The sequence below is a fragment of the Leptonychotes weddellii genome, chromosome 11, assembly GCF_054177405.1.
Source record: "Leptonychotes weddellii isolate Sample4059 chromosome 11, ASM5417740v2, whole genome shotgun sequence".
In the NCBI taxonomy this organism is placed as follows: Eukaryota; Metazoa; Chordata; class Mammalia; order Carnivora; family Phocidae; genus Leptonychotes; species Leptonychotes weddellii.
The window spans coordinates 21,509,077-21,526,018 of NC_138379.1; the positions used below are offsets into that span (position 1 = coordinate 21,509,077).

Sequence of the window (16,942 nt, forward strand, 5' to 3'; positions counted from 1 at the left end):
CAAGTTTATAACGATAGTCATGATATTATGAGTCTGACTGTTTACATAGATCATTATCCAGTCTCGTTAAGAACGCTATGAGACAAATGTGATTACAAGACCCATTTTGCAGGCAAGAGGACTGAGGCTTTAAGAGATTTGGCAATTTGTCCAAAGTCCTATTGATAGGAAGTGCCTGGGATCCCAAGCCTTCCATCTTAACCCCAGACTTGATAGCCAACCATGTCAAGATGGTTGATTACTATTTAATGGGAAAAGGAAAACATCTTAGATGCTTAGTGGTCATCACACCCATGGGGCCCACCTTTCCAGATGTGTGTTCTCTTGGTTGAGCCACACATTCCCCTTTGTATGGGAAAGTTTGAGTTTATCTGACTGAGCTGGTGCTTTCTCCACAGTCTGCGGGAAAACTGAGAACGTCACTGGTCCGAAGAGCCAGGGGCTGCGCTGGCCGTGGCAGGCGGCCATCTACAGGAGGGCCAGCGGGGTGCATGGTGGCAGCCCGCACAAGGACACGTGGTTCCTGGTCTGCAGCGGCGCCCTGGTGAATGAGCGCACCGTGGTGGTGGCTGCCCACTGCGTAACTGACCTGGGGAGGGTCACCGTGATCAAGACAGCAGACCTCAAAGTTGTCCTGGGGAAATTCTACCGGGATGATGACCGAGATGAGAAGACCATCCAGAGCTTGCGGGTGAGAGAGGGCTGTAACCTGGAAACCAGGTGTCGGCTCAGCAAACTCCAGGCACCGGGAGGGCAGTGGCTGTCAGTCCCGACACCTTGGCATGTTAGCTCCCAGCCCGGAGCCTGGCAGAGCCTGGCCAGGGAGCAGGCGTCCAGTATTTCACATAGAGACTAGAAAGGAAAAAAGACTACAGAGTCTTTTTTCCTTTTGTTTTCAAAATAAGATTATAATAAATATCATCTATCACTGTGGTCATCAAAAGTTAATCACCTATTATGTTTAGAGCATTGTATGAGGTAGGCTTCGAGGACTTAGAAAGGTTTTATCCAAGATACTCCTAATCAATCTATAATATTCTTCTGTCTATCTCCCTCCCTCCCTCTCTTCTATCCACCTACCCACCCACCTCTCTGTCCGTCTGTCCATCCATCTGTCCATCTATCCATTCATTGTTGAGCTCCCACAGTATGCCATTCACAGGGAAGAGATACAGAACTGAATAAGGCATGGTCTTTGCCCTGAAGAATCCACAGGCTAGTGGAAGAGACAGACCAGCATATCATGATTAGTTTGACACAAGAGAAGCCCTGAGGAAATGTGCCCAAATACAGTTGAAGTAATAGAACGTGTACATAAAAATGTTAGAATGTATCACACATGTAAGCTCCTAGAGGCCCCCATCAAAGAGAGTGATCAGCAAGGGTTGGGACAATGAGCAAAGACTGTGGAAAAGTCTTGTGGAACATTCTGGGTGTGGCTCTGTCTTACTGGCTTCCCGATGAATGAGACGTGTACAGCGAGCCAGAGGTTGCAGTCTGGTAGCCTTTTAGGGGTTTATGTCTGCGTAGTGCTAACATACATTTTTTTAACCAGTTATTTGCTAACATTTAAAAATCAGGAGGTTCAGATGCAGATCTGGAGTCTGTTCTCTGACAAAGTTAGAAAGCTGGCCCCCTCTTGGCCTGGCAGTGGTCACTGGAGCAGAGGGGCCACTCCCCATTTTAGAATGGGGTAGGCACCACCATCCTCTGCAGCCCTGTCTGCCACCCCACTTAGTTAACACCACCTGCCGGGCAGCAGTGGGCATTTCACTTCGCAAGCCCCCAAAGAAAGCGGTTGTTTTCTATGACCCCTGAAGCAGAGTCTCTCCAAACCACTGCAGCTGTCTACAAGACACTTTCCCCCGGTTATTTAGCCGCGGGGCTTGCCTGTTCTTATTCCCCGTGCAGTCATGGCTCAGCACTGCTGTCTGTCTCTTGCATTTATAGATTTCTGCAGTCATTCTGCATCCCAACTACGACCCCATCCTGCTGGACACAGACATCGCCATCCTGAAGCTCCTGGACAAGGCTCGCATCAGCACCCGCGTCCAGCCCATCTGCCTCGCAGCCCCGCGGGACCTGAGCGCCTCCTTCCAGGAGTCCCGCATCACTGTGGCCGGCTGGAACGTGCTGGCAGACGCGAGAAGCCCTGGCTTCAAGAACGACACGCTGCGCTCGGGGGCGGTCAGGGTGGTGGACTCGCTGCTGTGTGAGGAGCAGCACGAAGAGCACGGCATCCCTGTGAGTGTCACAGACAACATGTTCTGTGCCAACCGGGACCCGGCTGCCCCCTCTGATATCTGCCCGGCGGAGACGGGAGGCATCGCTGCCGTGTCGTTCCCGGGACGGGCGTCCCCCGAGCCACGCTGGCATCTGGTGGGGCTGGTCAGCTGGAGCTATGACAAGACCTGCAGCCACAGCCTCTCCACGGCCTTCAGCAAGGTCCTGCCTTTTAAAGACTGGATCGAGAGAAACATGAAGTGAGCCTCAGGCCCGTTGAGATGCTGTTCGGGCGCCCATCCCATCCGTACGTGTGTTGCACGAGGCCGTGTGGGCCTGAAGCTTGACTCTGCCTGTGAATTTGGCTGGCCCAGGGCTTCTGACTTCAGGATCGAAACTCAGTGGAGAGTGAGTAGAGCTCACCTTCAGGTAGGCCACTGTGTCCCTGGCTGTGGAGGCCATGCGGAAGATACCAGGGCTGCTTGCGAGAACCGAGTCCCCGCCAAAGAGACCATGCAAAGAGCAAAGCTTTGGTCCCCATTCCACGAGCCCGGTGACCTTGCCCACCTGCCCTGCAGTCAATGTCATGGCCAGCTCTGGCCGAGAGAGGCTTGGCCAGGAAGTCTGAGATTCATGAGGTTTCTTCCAAGACTCTGGCCGGACCACGTTCCAGAAAGCTGCGTGTGGGACAGCCCAGGACAGCAGGGCTCGGATGTGGCCTCGACGTTTGTGTACATTGCCACAGTAAAGTGTGGTCCTTTTCTTTCTCAATCCCCTGTACGTCTTTTAATAAAACGAGGGTTGGCTTCTGACCTACAGAACAAATGGGCTGTGGCTCTGATTTCTGCATGCTGCTTCTCAGGGCAATGGCTTGGTGACAGCCCTTTGAATAGCTCCTCAAGTTATCATTTCCAAACAATGAGTACAGCAAAGTTGATGCCGTCTTTTCAATACCAGCCCCTGAATGTGCTGGGTTATGGGCTGGAGGAGGAGCGACATGGGGGGCCATCAGATAAGGCACAAACAGAGGAAAATACCAAGGATTAGATGATTTCCAGTGTCCCCTCTGGTTCTCATGTCCTCGATCTAGCACAAAACTCAGCTTTGAACCTCCGTCAATCTTGATGACATGTTTTCATAGCTTCTGAATTGTCATCCCCTCTTTACTCACACTAGATTGAGATATGATTCCCAGTTTTCTGTAACTGATGGGGATTTTCCTTTCAAGCCCCACCTGGCTCCCACTGGATAGTGGAGGGAAAAAAATGAATTCAATCCAGTCCCTGAAGCGATCTTTTCAGTAACATTCACTTTTGTGGGTGGGGGTTACTCACCCTTTTATCCTTTTTTCCCTACTCTCCTGGCCAGTCTCCTGCCTTCCCAGATGGTGCTGGGGAGGCTGGGAACTTCAAGCATGGGGACACACTGGGACTCCCGAGGGCCTGCTGGCTTTTTGGGTGTGTGTGGTGGGTCTTTCCCGTTCCTGGCCGTTCCGCTGACATTGACCTCAGGTGCTATGGCTGTAACCACTGAAACTTGGGCTGTGTTCTCTCTGCTTCCCTGGGGCCCGGCAGCCCTCCTTGTTGGTGTGGGCTCCTCACCCCTGGCTGACACTGGTACTCCTGAGATGTGGGGGTGACCCCCTTTGAGACCCTGGTTTGGGTCTCACTGCCCCAGTGAGAGCCTTCTCGGCCAGCCATCCAGCCAGACTCTCTGTGACCTCCCCTTCCTACTGTGGGGGCTTTTCCGTACTTCATGAGGGCTGAGAGCCCAGGGTTGGGACAGGGAACCCTGGAAGACATTCATCTCCTATACACCCAAACAGGAACATTACTCCTTCTCAACCTATTGGAGAGAATTTTGATCTCTGGGTCTTTAACCCCGACACAGGAGGTTAGGATACATTTGTCTTCCAAACTGCCTTACCAACTCTGTGTCTTTACATCGTCCCCAGAGCCAGAAGACAGTTTCTGGTACCTTATCTTTTTGTCAGGCTTTCTTGGGGCTTTCCATAATCTGTACCCACCTCCTTTCTCATGGCTTAATCTAAGAGCAATGTATTAGTTATCGACTTCTGAGTAACAAACATCTAATGCTTGTGGGTTAGAACAGGCAGTATTTATTTTCTCCTAGCTCCAGTGGGTCAGGAATTAGGGAACTGAGGTTGGCATGGGGTTGTAGTCATCTGAGGCCTTAACTGGGGCTGGGGCATTGGGTTCGACAAATACTGGGTTCGACCAGGTTGCTCAAAGTTTTTTTCCGTCTATTTTTTAAGCCTAGAAAACTTGGATCTTGAGAGGTACAGTGGAAATCTGAGGAAAGAGATCTAGATTCAAATTTTTGCTTTTCTTTCTTTTTTTTTTTTTGAAAGATTTTATTTATTTTGACAGAGAGAGAGAGAGCACAAGCAGGGGGAGGGGCAGGCAGAGGGAGAGAGAGAAGCAGACTCCCTGCTGAGCAGGGAGCCCGACGCGGGACTCAATCCTGGGACTCCAGGATCATGCCCTGAGCCGAAGGCAGTCGCTTACCCAACTGAGCCACCCAGGCACCCTTTCTTTTTTTTTTTTGGAAAGATTTTATTTATTTATTTTGACAGAGAGAGAGCGAGCACAAGCAGGGGGAGCGGCAGGCAGAGGGAGAGGGAGAAGCAGACTCCCTGCTGAGCAGGGAGCCCGATGCGGGACTCGATCCCAGGGCACTGGGATCATGACCTGAGCCGAAGGCAGTCGCTTACCCAACCGAGCCACCCAGGTGCCCCTAAATTTCTGCTTTTCAACTTCTTTTTCTAAGTGACCTTGGGCAAGTCACCTAACATCTCTCTACCTCAGTTTCACTAACGGTTAGGTTGACATAGTAAAATCTGTCTTTTGTGGTAGCTGTGATGACCTGGTGAGATACCATGTGAAGCGCTGAGCGTAGCACGTGGCTCGTAGCTGGTGCCTACGGTGCCTGGCAGGGACAGGGCTGTCCAGCTGGGCACAGATCCCTAGAGCCTGTGCCTGTGCTTCTGTGGACATGTCCCACGTGGGTGCGCGCGCGTGCACAGCTTATTCTCTAACTCTGTCCTGACCCCCCACCCAGACTATCAGTGCCCTACTTTCTTGGCATCCCTACTCGGGGTCATTTTCCATCCTTGCCCCACCATTCAGATTTGGTTCACATTTATGTCATTTCAGCTATGACTTTGATCCCTTCAGAAGCTGAATCCGGCCCCAAATCCTGGTGATCCTGCCTCATGGTACTTGGTTGCTCGTTTCCACCCCACCCCCCAGAGCTTCCCATCCCAGCACTGCTCTCATGGGCTACAAGCACCCAGCCATGCTGACCTAAACCTCCAGGTCAGGACGAGAGTCAGACAGCAGCCTGTCCCTTGGCCATATCTGGTGCCATAGAAGTGTCATCCATCTCTTTATGACATGGCCCTGACATCCTAGGTTGGAGCTCTAAGGATGAGAGACCTCTTTCTCAGCTGGGAATCTGGAGTGGTCCACCAGTCAGGGTTTATTCTGAGAATCGGAACTTCTATGCATCCTATAGAATAAGGGATTATAATGACCACATACAATTGTGGGTAATGGTAGGGAAGCCTGTGGGAGGCTGTTGCCTTTGCATCTGGTGTTGAACCTGAAGTCAATAGGGCCAGAAAGCTGGATGGGAAGTTGGCAGAGCCAAGGACAAGCTGAGACCTCCGAGGATGAAGGGAAGCCCACGTGTTCCCTTGCTGTCCCCAATCTCAATGACCTTCAGGAGAAGCTGACACCCCTTGCATGTAGCTGTACACACACCTGATCCAGGACACTCAGAGAAGCCAGAAGAGGATTTCCAACAGGTGCCAGAGGAGCTGTGGGCCCAGGTGCTGTCCCTCCCCAGCAAGGTGAGCTGGGGGATCAGTGACAATGTATATGAACTGTCACGGCGACTGGTGTGCCACCAACTTTCAGAGCATGGAGGTAGCTGCTCCACTCTCCTCTTCAAATCTCATGTAAATTTCTCTTGTGCCCGCTCTCCCCTGCAATCATACAAGGAAGGGAACTCTGCACAGTTCCGGCTTCCCCTAAGTTGACCTAGAAAAAAACCATCGCAAGTCACGGAATATGAATGCCGGACCAATGTTTGTAAACTCAGAATGCGTCTGGGGGAAGCCTGAGGAGACTCCTGCTTCAGCCAGAAGAGTTTGGTTCTAATTCCTTTTACAGTAGTTCTTTAGTCTTTTATGCACGTGCAGCCCCCAACATCGAGCGTTCTTGAGGAGCTGGCCTGGCACTCGTAGCTAGGCTGTGGTGTTCTCATGTTGAAGGTCACTAATTTCACAATATGCCAGTATCGGTCAAGATCATCTGTGACTGTGATGGATCAAGACACCAACAAGACCACATCATCTTGTCTATGAACAGACAAAAGCAAGGTCACCATGCAAACCACAAAAATACCAAATATTCCCTCCAGTTAATACGTGTGACCACTGCTTCTACCAATTACAGTTTAGCCTTGAGCTGGTCTTCTTTCCTTTTAGATAAGATTTATTAAGGTAGCCGTTATAGAATTTGCCTCCCCTTACTGATAGGACCCAATCCAGAACAAAGCCCCGCTTTCTTGAAACCTCCCCCAAATCACCTAATAGAAGCTCAAATCCTACACATTCTTTCTAATTCTATTTTGGTAATATACCCCACAGTTCCCTATGAACATTACTCTTTGAAATACATTCTCTGGTATTTCAGAGAGTAATTAAGTCTGACTTGCTTAACTGTTGGTGTGTTTCTGGCGGTCTTTGGCTGGAGGTCATTGGAAAAAAAAAGTATATACACATATATATACTTCTATGTATATAAGTAAGAGTCTTGCCTAAGTCATATAGATCTTACTTAAGTTTTATATACCCTATGATGACATTTACCCGATATATAAAATGTAAGTAAAGTCTGTATGACTTAGGCAAGACTCTCCCCTTCCCTAGGAGTGGCCAGGCTTACATATCAAGCGGACTGACTAGTAACTGACTAGTCAAGTCACACTGTATTCGCTCACATAAACTCCAGCCGGGATTGGGACGAAGGGGCAATCCACACAGGCCAACATTTCCATTTAACTCGTCATTCACAGGGTAGTTAGCACTTCAGCTGAGTCTTTGGAGTGGTGGATGGGAAGGAAGTAGGATATTATAAGTACAGAAAGAACTTGGCAAGTACCTAAGTTCAAGCTTGGAGAGGGATGGCCTGGAGAAGGGCCAATTATTTCCCAACACGAGCCCTTTATTACAGAGACGGGTGAGGTTGGCCAGCCAAGGCAAAAGGGCAGTCAAGGCGAAGTCAGCTGGTGGTGGATCGCAAATGCTAGTGTTAATAATTTGGCTTCTTGTTGCCCATTGGCAAATATCAAGTTCATGGGATGTCTCCAGGAGGGAAAGGATAGAAGTGGAATCCTAGAAAGTCCCATCAGGCTGGTTGTACAGACAGAGGCGGTGGTTAGAAGACGCAGCCTGAGCTCAAACTCCAGCTCTCTCAAGTTGCACACTGTGACCTTGAGCGTGACGCTCCATCTCTCTCCTGCAGTTTCCTCCTCTGTAAATGGGAGTGACATGATATGAGGATAATGCGTACATGAATTCAGCATGTAAGACGGTGTCTGACCCATTGCACTCTGTCAATATCGGCCGATGTTATGGTTGTCGTTTTGTTGTTCTTCAAGAGCAGGAGATTAGAGATCTAGGAACCAGTTGGGAGAAAACTTACAAGGGTCCAAGAGAAGAAGTCTTAGAATCCCAGCATGCGGAAATAAGTTTGATAATCTGCGGAGTGGGGTTGATTGCAGGAAAGGGTGGACAGAAATAAACGGGGCCACAGGTTAGAAGAACTGAAAGGCTGAGAGCAAGGAGCAATGGGATTGTGTAAGTGGGAGGTGTCTGGACACATTTCTGAGACGAAGTTCTAGGTCTTACAGTGTTTTTTTCTACATTTCCCATCTGCATGTATGTATGTATGTTGGGGGGGGGGACAGAGTGGGATAGGGGGGCTGGATTTATTAAAAGGGACCGGGCTCCGCCGGACGGGTAGGAAACGTGCAGCTATCCCACCAACCCCCTTCCAGCATTATACATGTTGTCCTCTGAAGTTATGGGTATGGGGTTTGAATATGAATCTTTATGGTTCTTTGGGATTTCAGAATTTTCATGCTGTCAAATTCGCCACCTACTCAAAACTTAATGGGCCTTCCATATTTACATCCTATATCGAATATTAGTCGATACAATTTCTTCCATCCTGAATTCAATAAAAAATTGTGAGTTCATTGATTTTCTACCTGCCTGTCATTCATTCATCCACAAAAATTAGTAGAGTGCTTACTATGTGCGAAGGACCGAGATACTAAAGGTGGACAAAACAGGCTCAGTGTTTGCCCTCAGTCGTGTGATTTCAGAAATGAGAAATCATGGTAAGGACTAGGAAGGAAAATACGGCGTGCTGTAAGACTGTGTAGCAAGGGAAGCTGATCTAATCTAGAGGGTCAGGTCAAAGCTTCCTCCCTGAGTTACCTACCAGCTGGAGAGTGGGGCCATAGAGAAGAGCATTCCAGATAGGGAGAAGAGCATGTGCAAAGGTGTTGAGAAGCAGGCCTCCTGGCAGGTTCGAGGCACTTGTAGAAACCAGGAAGGCTGCAGATCGGAAAGCATGAGGAGGACCACCGTATGGTGTGAAGCTGGAGATGGAGTCCCATGGTCCCTGGCCACCCGGGAGGCTCGGGGGACAAGGTGAGCGGGCACGGCCGGGATCCCCCTGTCTGTATCAAACCCCATGAATTCCTACAAGTGCACTAGGAATTATTCATGAGGTCATCAACCCATCCAGTGTAGCCTTTGGCTTTGATTTGGGGTTTTCCCACTGCACTTCTAACCTGGACAGGAAGACCTTGAGTGGCATTGCTCTGACACAATCACATATTGTTCTAATAGAGAATGATCGTAAATGGAGAGGAGATAAAAGAAGGCTGACAGCCAACGCAAGATGCAAAGAAGGGAGACACTTAGCTTTGGGATTTTGCTCCTGCCTGCCATATATTTTTCTCCTTCTTTAGTATCCTGTGAAAATTTTGAGTGAAATAGTTTGGATCCCTAGGGCTTGGGGAAGTTTATCTTTTCAGGGCTGTTGGAAAGACGAGAACATTTTGGAGTGGTTTAGTAGCAATTTGTGGTTTCTCTTTGCTTTTCTTGGCAGTAGGGCTTGCTTTCCCTGGCAGGGCCCTGCCCGGATGTGCAGTGGAGGCCCAGCATTTGAAGAAGACTGTCTCAATGGCTGAGTTTTTTAGGGCTCACTTCACATTTGTATTCCAATTCACTGAGTGTTTATGCTGAGGCTTGTGGACTAGGTTTGAGGGAAAGTGTTGTCAACAAAGAAAAAAAAAGTCAGTAGATAAAATTAGGGAATAGCTTTCTGGGGTGAAGAATAACATTAGAAATTGACATCTCAGAAGGGGAAAAAAAAAAACCAGGGCTGTGTTCCTGCATTTATGGTTTCTAGGAAAAGGTAATTCCAAACAAAAAAGAAAGAAAGGACGTCATTAATCCCTATCTGCAAAGGGAAACAGGGTGTTGGAAATAAAACACCATCCATGTGCTAATAAATGAAACCTCCAAGTGAATTGGGATGCTTCTAATGTACGCATCTTATGCAAAGGCATAATTCAGCCTTTGATAAAAAAAAAAAGATTTCTGAATCTATAATCTCAATTTAGAAGTAAATTACCTGGTTGCTACCTCTCGTTCTCTTAATAAGGAAAATAACTTTATAAGAAAGATACTTTTGGGATTTGGTACAAAGCCTCTCTTAGAATAATCATATAATTTCATAAAGAAGCAAATAGAGAATAGAGAACAAATCCCATGATTGGATTTTCTGAGGTCACGAGAGCCTGACTTGGGTCCTTAAGTGAGTCCTTTAGCCAAATCATTTCGCATTTAACCACAGTAAGCTGGTGTCAAGTGGAGAAATCACCCCGAAGATAAATAGTTTTTGCTCCACCCTTAGCCCAACAGAAAGATGTCACTACGGAATATTGTAAAATGTCCCAGCGGAACAAAGGGAAAGATACATAACTGGCATTCTTTGCCATGATTAGAAGAAACGGGGAGGGGGGGAGGGGGTAGAAATTAAAACACCAGCAATCACTCTCAAAATATACTTCCGACTTTATACAGGATCAAGCTACTAAAAAAGAGACAGTCATTCTAATTCAGATTTTTATAGTTTTTATGGTGGGCGTAAACAATTTGTGCCAACCCTGACATTTAGCCTCAAGCCATGTCGTATGTAGTACATAGTGGAAGGTGCTGACATACAGGAATGATATACCAAGAACTCACAGTTCATTTTTCCCCATTGTCTCCTTTCCTCTTTCATCTGTACTAAGAACATGGAATGAAGTCACACTCTTCCCATTAGAATTCATCAGGACATAAGTGTAGCTAACAAACGTTTTCGTCTTCCCGAGCTTTCTACTTAATGAGATGGTTTCTGCCTCAAGAATGGATTATATTTAGACCAAATTCTCAGTCTGAATTGAGATTTCTATGAAGTAACATCTCTTTCTCATCAGCGTAGAGAGTAAGTAAAAATAGAACTCCCTCCTCTTCTGCTAATGTGTGTTAACAAGAGTGAATGAACTCAACGTGCGTCTTACTGCTCCAGATACCGGGGAGATGGATGATTTCCTTTATTCTCTCCTCAGTGACCACAGTGGGACAAACAGAATCGCAGGCAAGGCTCATCTGTCGCTGTGCTGTGTCGCTGGATCCGAAGGGTCACCACTATTCACCACCTTTGAGTGATGAGAGCGGCCGCAACCAGGAGGCTGACATTATAAAGATGATGGTGGCTTCACCGTGTGCCAGGAACGGTGTGAAGTGCTTTATGTGAGGTTACCTCGCTGGGTTCTCATCCAAGCCCAGTGGGTGGGGGGCTTCATTACCACCCCATTGATGTCCTGAGGGTTAAGTGACCTACTCAGGCTCATTCAAAATGGCAAGAGGATTGATGAGCTCAACTTGAAACTCACTGCTCCAAATACAGATGAGTGGTTCCCAGGTCAGTCTAATTCTGAAGCCTATGCTCCGGCTCCTGCTGTGACCCCCTCCGCACTTCTTGTTTTAGAGAGAAAGAGAGAGAGCAAGCAGGGGGAGGGGCAGAAGGAGAAGGAGAGCGAGAATCTTAAGCGGGCTCCGAGTTCAGTGCAAAGCCTGACACGGGGCTCAATCACATGACCCCAAGATCATGACCTGCGTCGACACATCAAGAGTCAGACCCTTAACGGACTGAGCCCCTCAGGCGCTCCCACCTCAGCATTCTTAATACACTGACCTGGGGCATTCTCTGCCACGCGAAAATTCGCCTCCTACCGGTTACCTCTCTAAGCCCCCCTCTCTTTCCAAAACCTTTTCATTTTCAATGTCGTGTCAGGCTTCTCCAGTTTCTCTCTCTAATGCTCTTGGCTTCAGGGACAACGCTGTTGAGGATACTATCATTCTTCTAAAATAGGAACATTATACAATAATTTTCATTCATCCTAAAAATAGCTCACTTATTTGAAAAATTAGCATACCCACATTAATCGTCTGGATGAAAGGGCCTCCAATATCCCCTCTATTTTATATATATTTAAAAAAAAACCAAAAACCTAACCTTTGGGTCACCTGGGTGGCTCGGTCTGACTCTTGATTTCTCTGACTCTTGGTTTGGCTCAGGTCATGATCTCAGGGTTGTGAGATTGAGCCTGGTGTTGGGCTCTGTGCTGAGCGTGGAGCCTGCTTAGGATTCTCACACTTTCCCTCTCCCTTCTCCTCTGCCCCCTCTTCGCTACATTCGCGTTCTCTCTCTCTCTTTAAAATAAATAAATAAAATCTTAAAAAAAAAAACCACACCTAGCCTAAAGGGGTCTAGTATTGTAGTCTTAATTATCAGGCCAAAGCTTTATTTTTTAAAAAATTTTTACAAAGATTTATTTATGTATTTACTTGAGAGAGAGAGAGAGGGAGCATGAGCAGGGGGTGGGGCAGAGGGAGAGGGACAAGCAAACTTCCCACTGCGCCTGGAGCCCGGAGCCCTACATAACACAGGGCTTCATCCCAGGACCCCGAGATCATGATCTGAGCCAAAGTCAGACACTTAACTGACTGAGCCACCAAGGCACCCCAATTATCAGGCCAAAGTTTTAAAAGACAGATCCAGATGTGCAGCTTATGATTCCTTGGCTATTTAGGAAGGTGTGGGGCAGACAGTGTGTTCATTTAGTGTGTGACATCTGCTTTATAGACATAATTTTTGCAGCTGCAAGAATGGTTTCCATTTCACAGATGAGGGAGTTTCATCTCCAAGGGATGGGGTGGCCCACTCAGTGCCACGTGGGGAGGAGCTGGGCTTTGACACACAGGCCTGCTCAACTCAGCACCCACACGTGCTGTACCAGAACAAACTGCATGGAACCTGAAAACACAAATCTGTTCGCTGGGTGGTTCTGACTTCGCAAAGAACCACAGCAGTGTATTTCTCACCTAATGAGCTGATGGTGGGGGGGTTTCTCATTCCTAAATTCTAGGGAACATCAATAATCTTTAAGAGCATGTCTGATGAACTGGTTATTGCATACAGGGGACAAAAGTCGAATTTGGATTTCTCAGACATTACTAAATGGCAGTCCCTTTTGGAGGGGGCAGTCCCTTTTGGAGGGGGCAACCCCTGGGTCACTTGACTGCCATTTCTCTCTCTAGGTCACTTTCTTCTGATAAACTTTGAACATTGAAACATTTCTCCTCTGTTGTCATCATGAGAGGGAATGGGCTTATTTACAGCCTTTTATGGGAAAATGGTGTAGGACTTTTTTTTTTTTTTCTTTTCTATATTAGGAATCTCCCCCACCCCTCACCCTACACTGAGATGCAGTAACCAATCTCAAGCAATCTGAAAGAGAACCAAGGCAGGAAATGCATCCCTTAGAAGAGCATAACAGGAGAAGGGAGAGTCTTTATCCCTCCCTGTGGTGCAACTAAGCTCCAATAATGATATAATGATTGCAGAAGAATGTTGAAAATTATCAAAGTTAGGACTGGAACCTTTGAGGCCATCTGGAGACTCTTCTAGCTAAAGGTGTAGCTGAGTCTTCTTTGCTGGAAGATCCTCTGGGTGGGGAGGTCCCTGCATATCAAGGGGGCAGCCTGTTCCAATAACGATGGCATTGTTATTACAGTGAGAGGTTAAAAGCGAGGTTCTGCAGGAAGATTGCCACACTCGCATCCCAGCTCCACCCCAGCTTCATCCGTTGGCCCTGGAGTTCCATCCTCCACTTTTCTCCGTCCTGCTATCCTCCCCAGGGAGGTTAGGCTGCAAGGACGGGGCCTGAGATGCTTCAGTGTGTTTTCGGGCTTCCAGCTTTGGCCAGTAGGGAGCCCCGGAGGGGAGAGAGGAACAGCAGGGAAGTGGGATCAGGTTAGTTATTCGCAGGTCCCCTGCCAGCAGGTGGCTGTGGCAACAAAGGTCTCTGGTCCTGTTCTGCATATGGCCCTCACCTCTGGGTTCCCGTCACCTCCCTTCAGGACTAGGGCAGGTACTAGTGCTCTACTTCTACCAGCCCAGGGGGTCTGCACTAGCCCTTGGAGTTTTCCTACACCCTTCTCATATCCTTCTAAATAGTTCCTTGATTCAACTCTGCACAGTTTGCTTAATTTGAATATGCCATCTTTTTCTGGCGAGCACCTTGACTAATATGACCACTCACTATCTATGTAACATTGGGCAAATTCCTTAATCTCTGTTGCCCTCAGTTTTCTCCTCTGTAAAATGGGGTTAATAATAATAATATCTTCTGTAGAAGGTCAGTTAAAGGATCAAATGAGGTTATACATAGTATGGTACTTTGAAGATACAGCAAGGACTCGGTGAGCATTAGGGTAATACCACGGATCCTATGCAGTTCCTAGACACTACCTTGATTCAACTGTGGTAAGTCACTTCTCATAGTTGGGTTAGACCTTAAGTAAACAATCAATAAGGCAAAAGAAACAAAATCTCTTGTGGCAAAAATTAACTTTTCAAGTCTTTTAGTCACCTATCAGAGTACGGTACAGTATATTTTCGTGTGTGTGTTCAGTCCTGCAGAGTAGTTCTTATTTACGTTATATTTGAGAACCCTCAAGGTAGATCCGAGAAAGAAAAAATCTATGTGCAAACCCCAGAGCCTCCCATGCCTTCTGCTTTGGCCATAAGCGTGGAATCCCTAGAGGAGACAGAGATGCTAGAAAATTCAAAAACATTCCTGCTAGCTTGTAGGGTTGACCTTTTCCTGTTCTGTCAAGTCTCTGTCAACTTCACGCTGCTGGCTAGGAGACTTGCAGTTTGTTGTGAGGATAGAGGAATTTAGGGGATCGTATTTTAGGTGGCTTAGCAGAGGCTAGGTTTTCAAGTGGACTCAGTGGTACACCACGCACACCGCTGCTCCCATGTGTGGAGGCTGACCCTTTATTGAGCGCTCAAGATGTGCCAAGCTTAGCGCGAAGCATTTCCCACATATTATCCCATTTAATTTCACGACAATCCTGAGGTGGGTATTATTATGTTCTCCAGCTTTTAGATGGGGAAGCTGGGAACCTAAAGTGCCCAGCCTAAGGTAACATAAGAGTCTAATATGGGTTCAGGGCAGTATTTAATGCAGGTCTGCCTGACCCATAGCTGAGTTCTCATCTAGCACTGAGGCTGTGTGGTAGAGGGGCTCATCCTCAGTATTCCCTGCGTGTGCAACCTAAGAAGAGAGCTCTGTGTTTGCCTGATAGATTTTTTAGTTCCCTGTATTTGAAGAGAGGAGGGTCAACCTTGTATCGTGTCTTTCCAAAGGCTGAAACACCAATTAATTCCAACTACTTCTGGGTGCCATTTTGTTGAACCATCTCTAGTCCAGTGGCTATAGAAGAGTCGATCACCTGGGCACGTTTTTTAAAAATACCAGTTAAGGCCCCACCACAGGCTGATGGAACCCAAATCTCTGGCAGGTGGCCTGGGTGTGGTTATTTTCTAAAGAGCTCTCTCAGTGCATTCTAATGAGTGGCCAGTATTGAAAAGCACAGCTCCAGTTCGCTTTAAAGATGAAGACCTGGTGGGAATGTTGGGAGGGGCCCTCCAGTGTGAGAAAAGAGGGTTTGTTCCTCCTAGCTAATGGTTATTATCCAGAATTATCTGTGGTATATTCCACATGATTTAATAGGTCTTGTCTCCAAGAACAGCTGAATGCAAATGTGTCTCAAGGGTAGGGTGGGATGTCAGGGTTCCCAAACATGGTCATTTATAGAGAAGGTGGAACCACTTTTCCCATGTAATCTGGCCATGCTTGATTATTCACGTGCATTCTCTTAGGTTCTCAACACTGAAAACGCACGAGAGTGGATTTTTAAGTTTATTTTTATTGAGATATAATTGACAAAACACTGTTGAAGTTTAAGGTGCACACCGTGTTGATTTGATACACTTGTATGTTGCAAAATGATTACCACTGTAGCGTTAGCTAGCACCTCTCTCATGTCACATAATTATCATTTCTTTTTTTGTGGTGGAAATAATTTATACTTAGTCTCTGAGCAACTTTGAATTTATAATACAGTATTGTTGTCTATCATCACTTTGCTGTGCATTAGATCTCCAGGTTATTTACCTACTGGTTGCAAGTTTGTACCCTTAAATAACATCTTCCTGATTCCCTCACCCATTAGCCCCTGGTAACCACCATTCTACTCTGTTTTTAGAGTTCCGCTTTTTTTTTTTTTTTTTTTTAAGATTTTATTTATTTGTCAGAGAGAGAGAGCACAAGCAGGGGGAGCGGCAGGCAGAGGCAGAAGCAGGCTCCCCACCGAGCAGGGAGCCCGATGCAGGGCTTGATCCCAGGACCCTGGGATCATGATCTAAGCCGAAGGCAGACGCTTAACCAACTGAGCCACCGAGGCCCCCCTGAGTTCTGCCTTTTTAGATTCCACATATAAATTATACTATACAGTATTTGTCTTTCTATGTCTGACTTGTCTCACTTTGCGCGATGCTGTAAGAGTACTTTTTTAATTGGATGGTTTAAAACGTGAAAACAACTCCATCCCCTTTCCTCTGTCCTTTTATTTAGTCTGTGTTTATACACTGCCAGGTGCCTTGCTCTTGGCAGTGAGTGCTAATGAATGGTGCCGCTCGCTCGGCCCCACGCCTGTGTGCAGACACTGAGGGATTATAATGGAGGAGTTCATTCACACTCATCTTAAGAGGGGTGCTGGAGGGCTGCTGGGATCATTAATATCTAGGCCTGGGATAGATTCCCATGGCTTTGTTCTCTAGCTGCCACCTCAGCAGAAAAGGAAGTAAAATCCCTAACTTGTAAAGAGAAAACAAAACTATAAATGTCCTAAACCTGATAATTTTAGATACAAAACCCTTGGTAGGGTTAAAGAGAAGGCAGTGTCAATCATAACACGAAGGCGCAAGAAAGTAGTTTTTCACCTGCAAATTATTTTTAAACACATGTACCAGATTGCCTTAATTGAATACAGATCAGTACATTAATTTAATAACTGCAATTTTAAAAAGAAAACGCAAAATTAGAAGGGTTGTTAAGTAAAGGGTCCTAGGCTGATGGAGATGTAGATCTGGTTGATCTGATGGGGCAGACAGGAAGAGAGGAGAGCAGAGGGAAAGGGAGACATGGAGCA

General features: G+C 47.0%; 1 protein-coding gene across 5 annotated transcripts in view; it reads left to right on the top strand.

Moving 5' to 3' along the window:
- Window positions 1-3,048, top strand: part of PAMR1 (peptidase domain containing associated with muscle regeneration 1) — a 153,545-nt gene extending 150,497 nt beyond the window's left edge. For all 5 annotated transcript variants that reach the window (XM_081798322.1, XM_081798321.1, XM_081798324.1 and 2 more), the window contains 2 exons: window positions 399-691; window positions 1,951-3,048. In XM_081798322.1, the coding sequence (XP_081654448.1) occupies window positions 399-691; window positions 1,951-2,487 (830 nt within the window). In that variant the 3' untranslated portion in view covers window positions 2,488-3,048. The remainder of the gene's footprint in view (window positions 1-398; window positions 692-1,950) is intronic.
- Window positions 3,049-16,942: the final 13,894 nt, after the last annotated feature.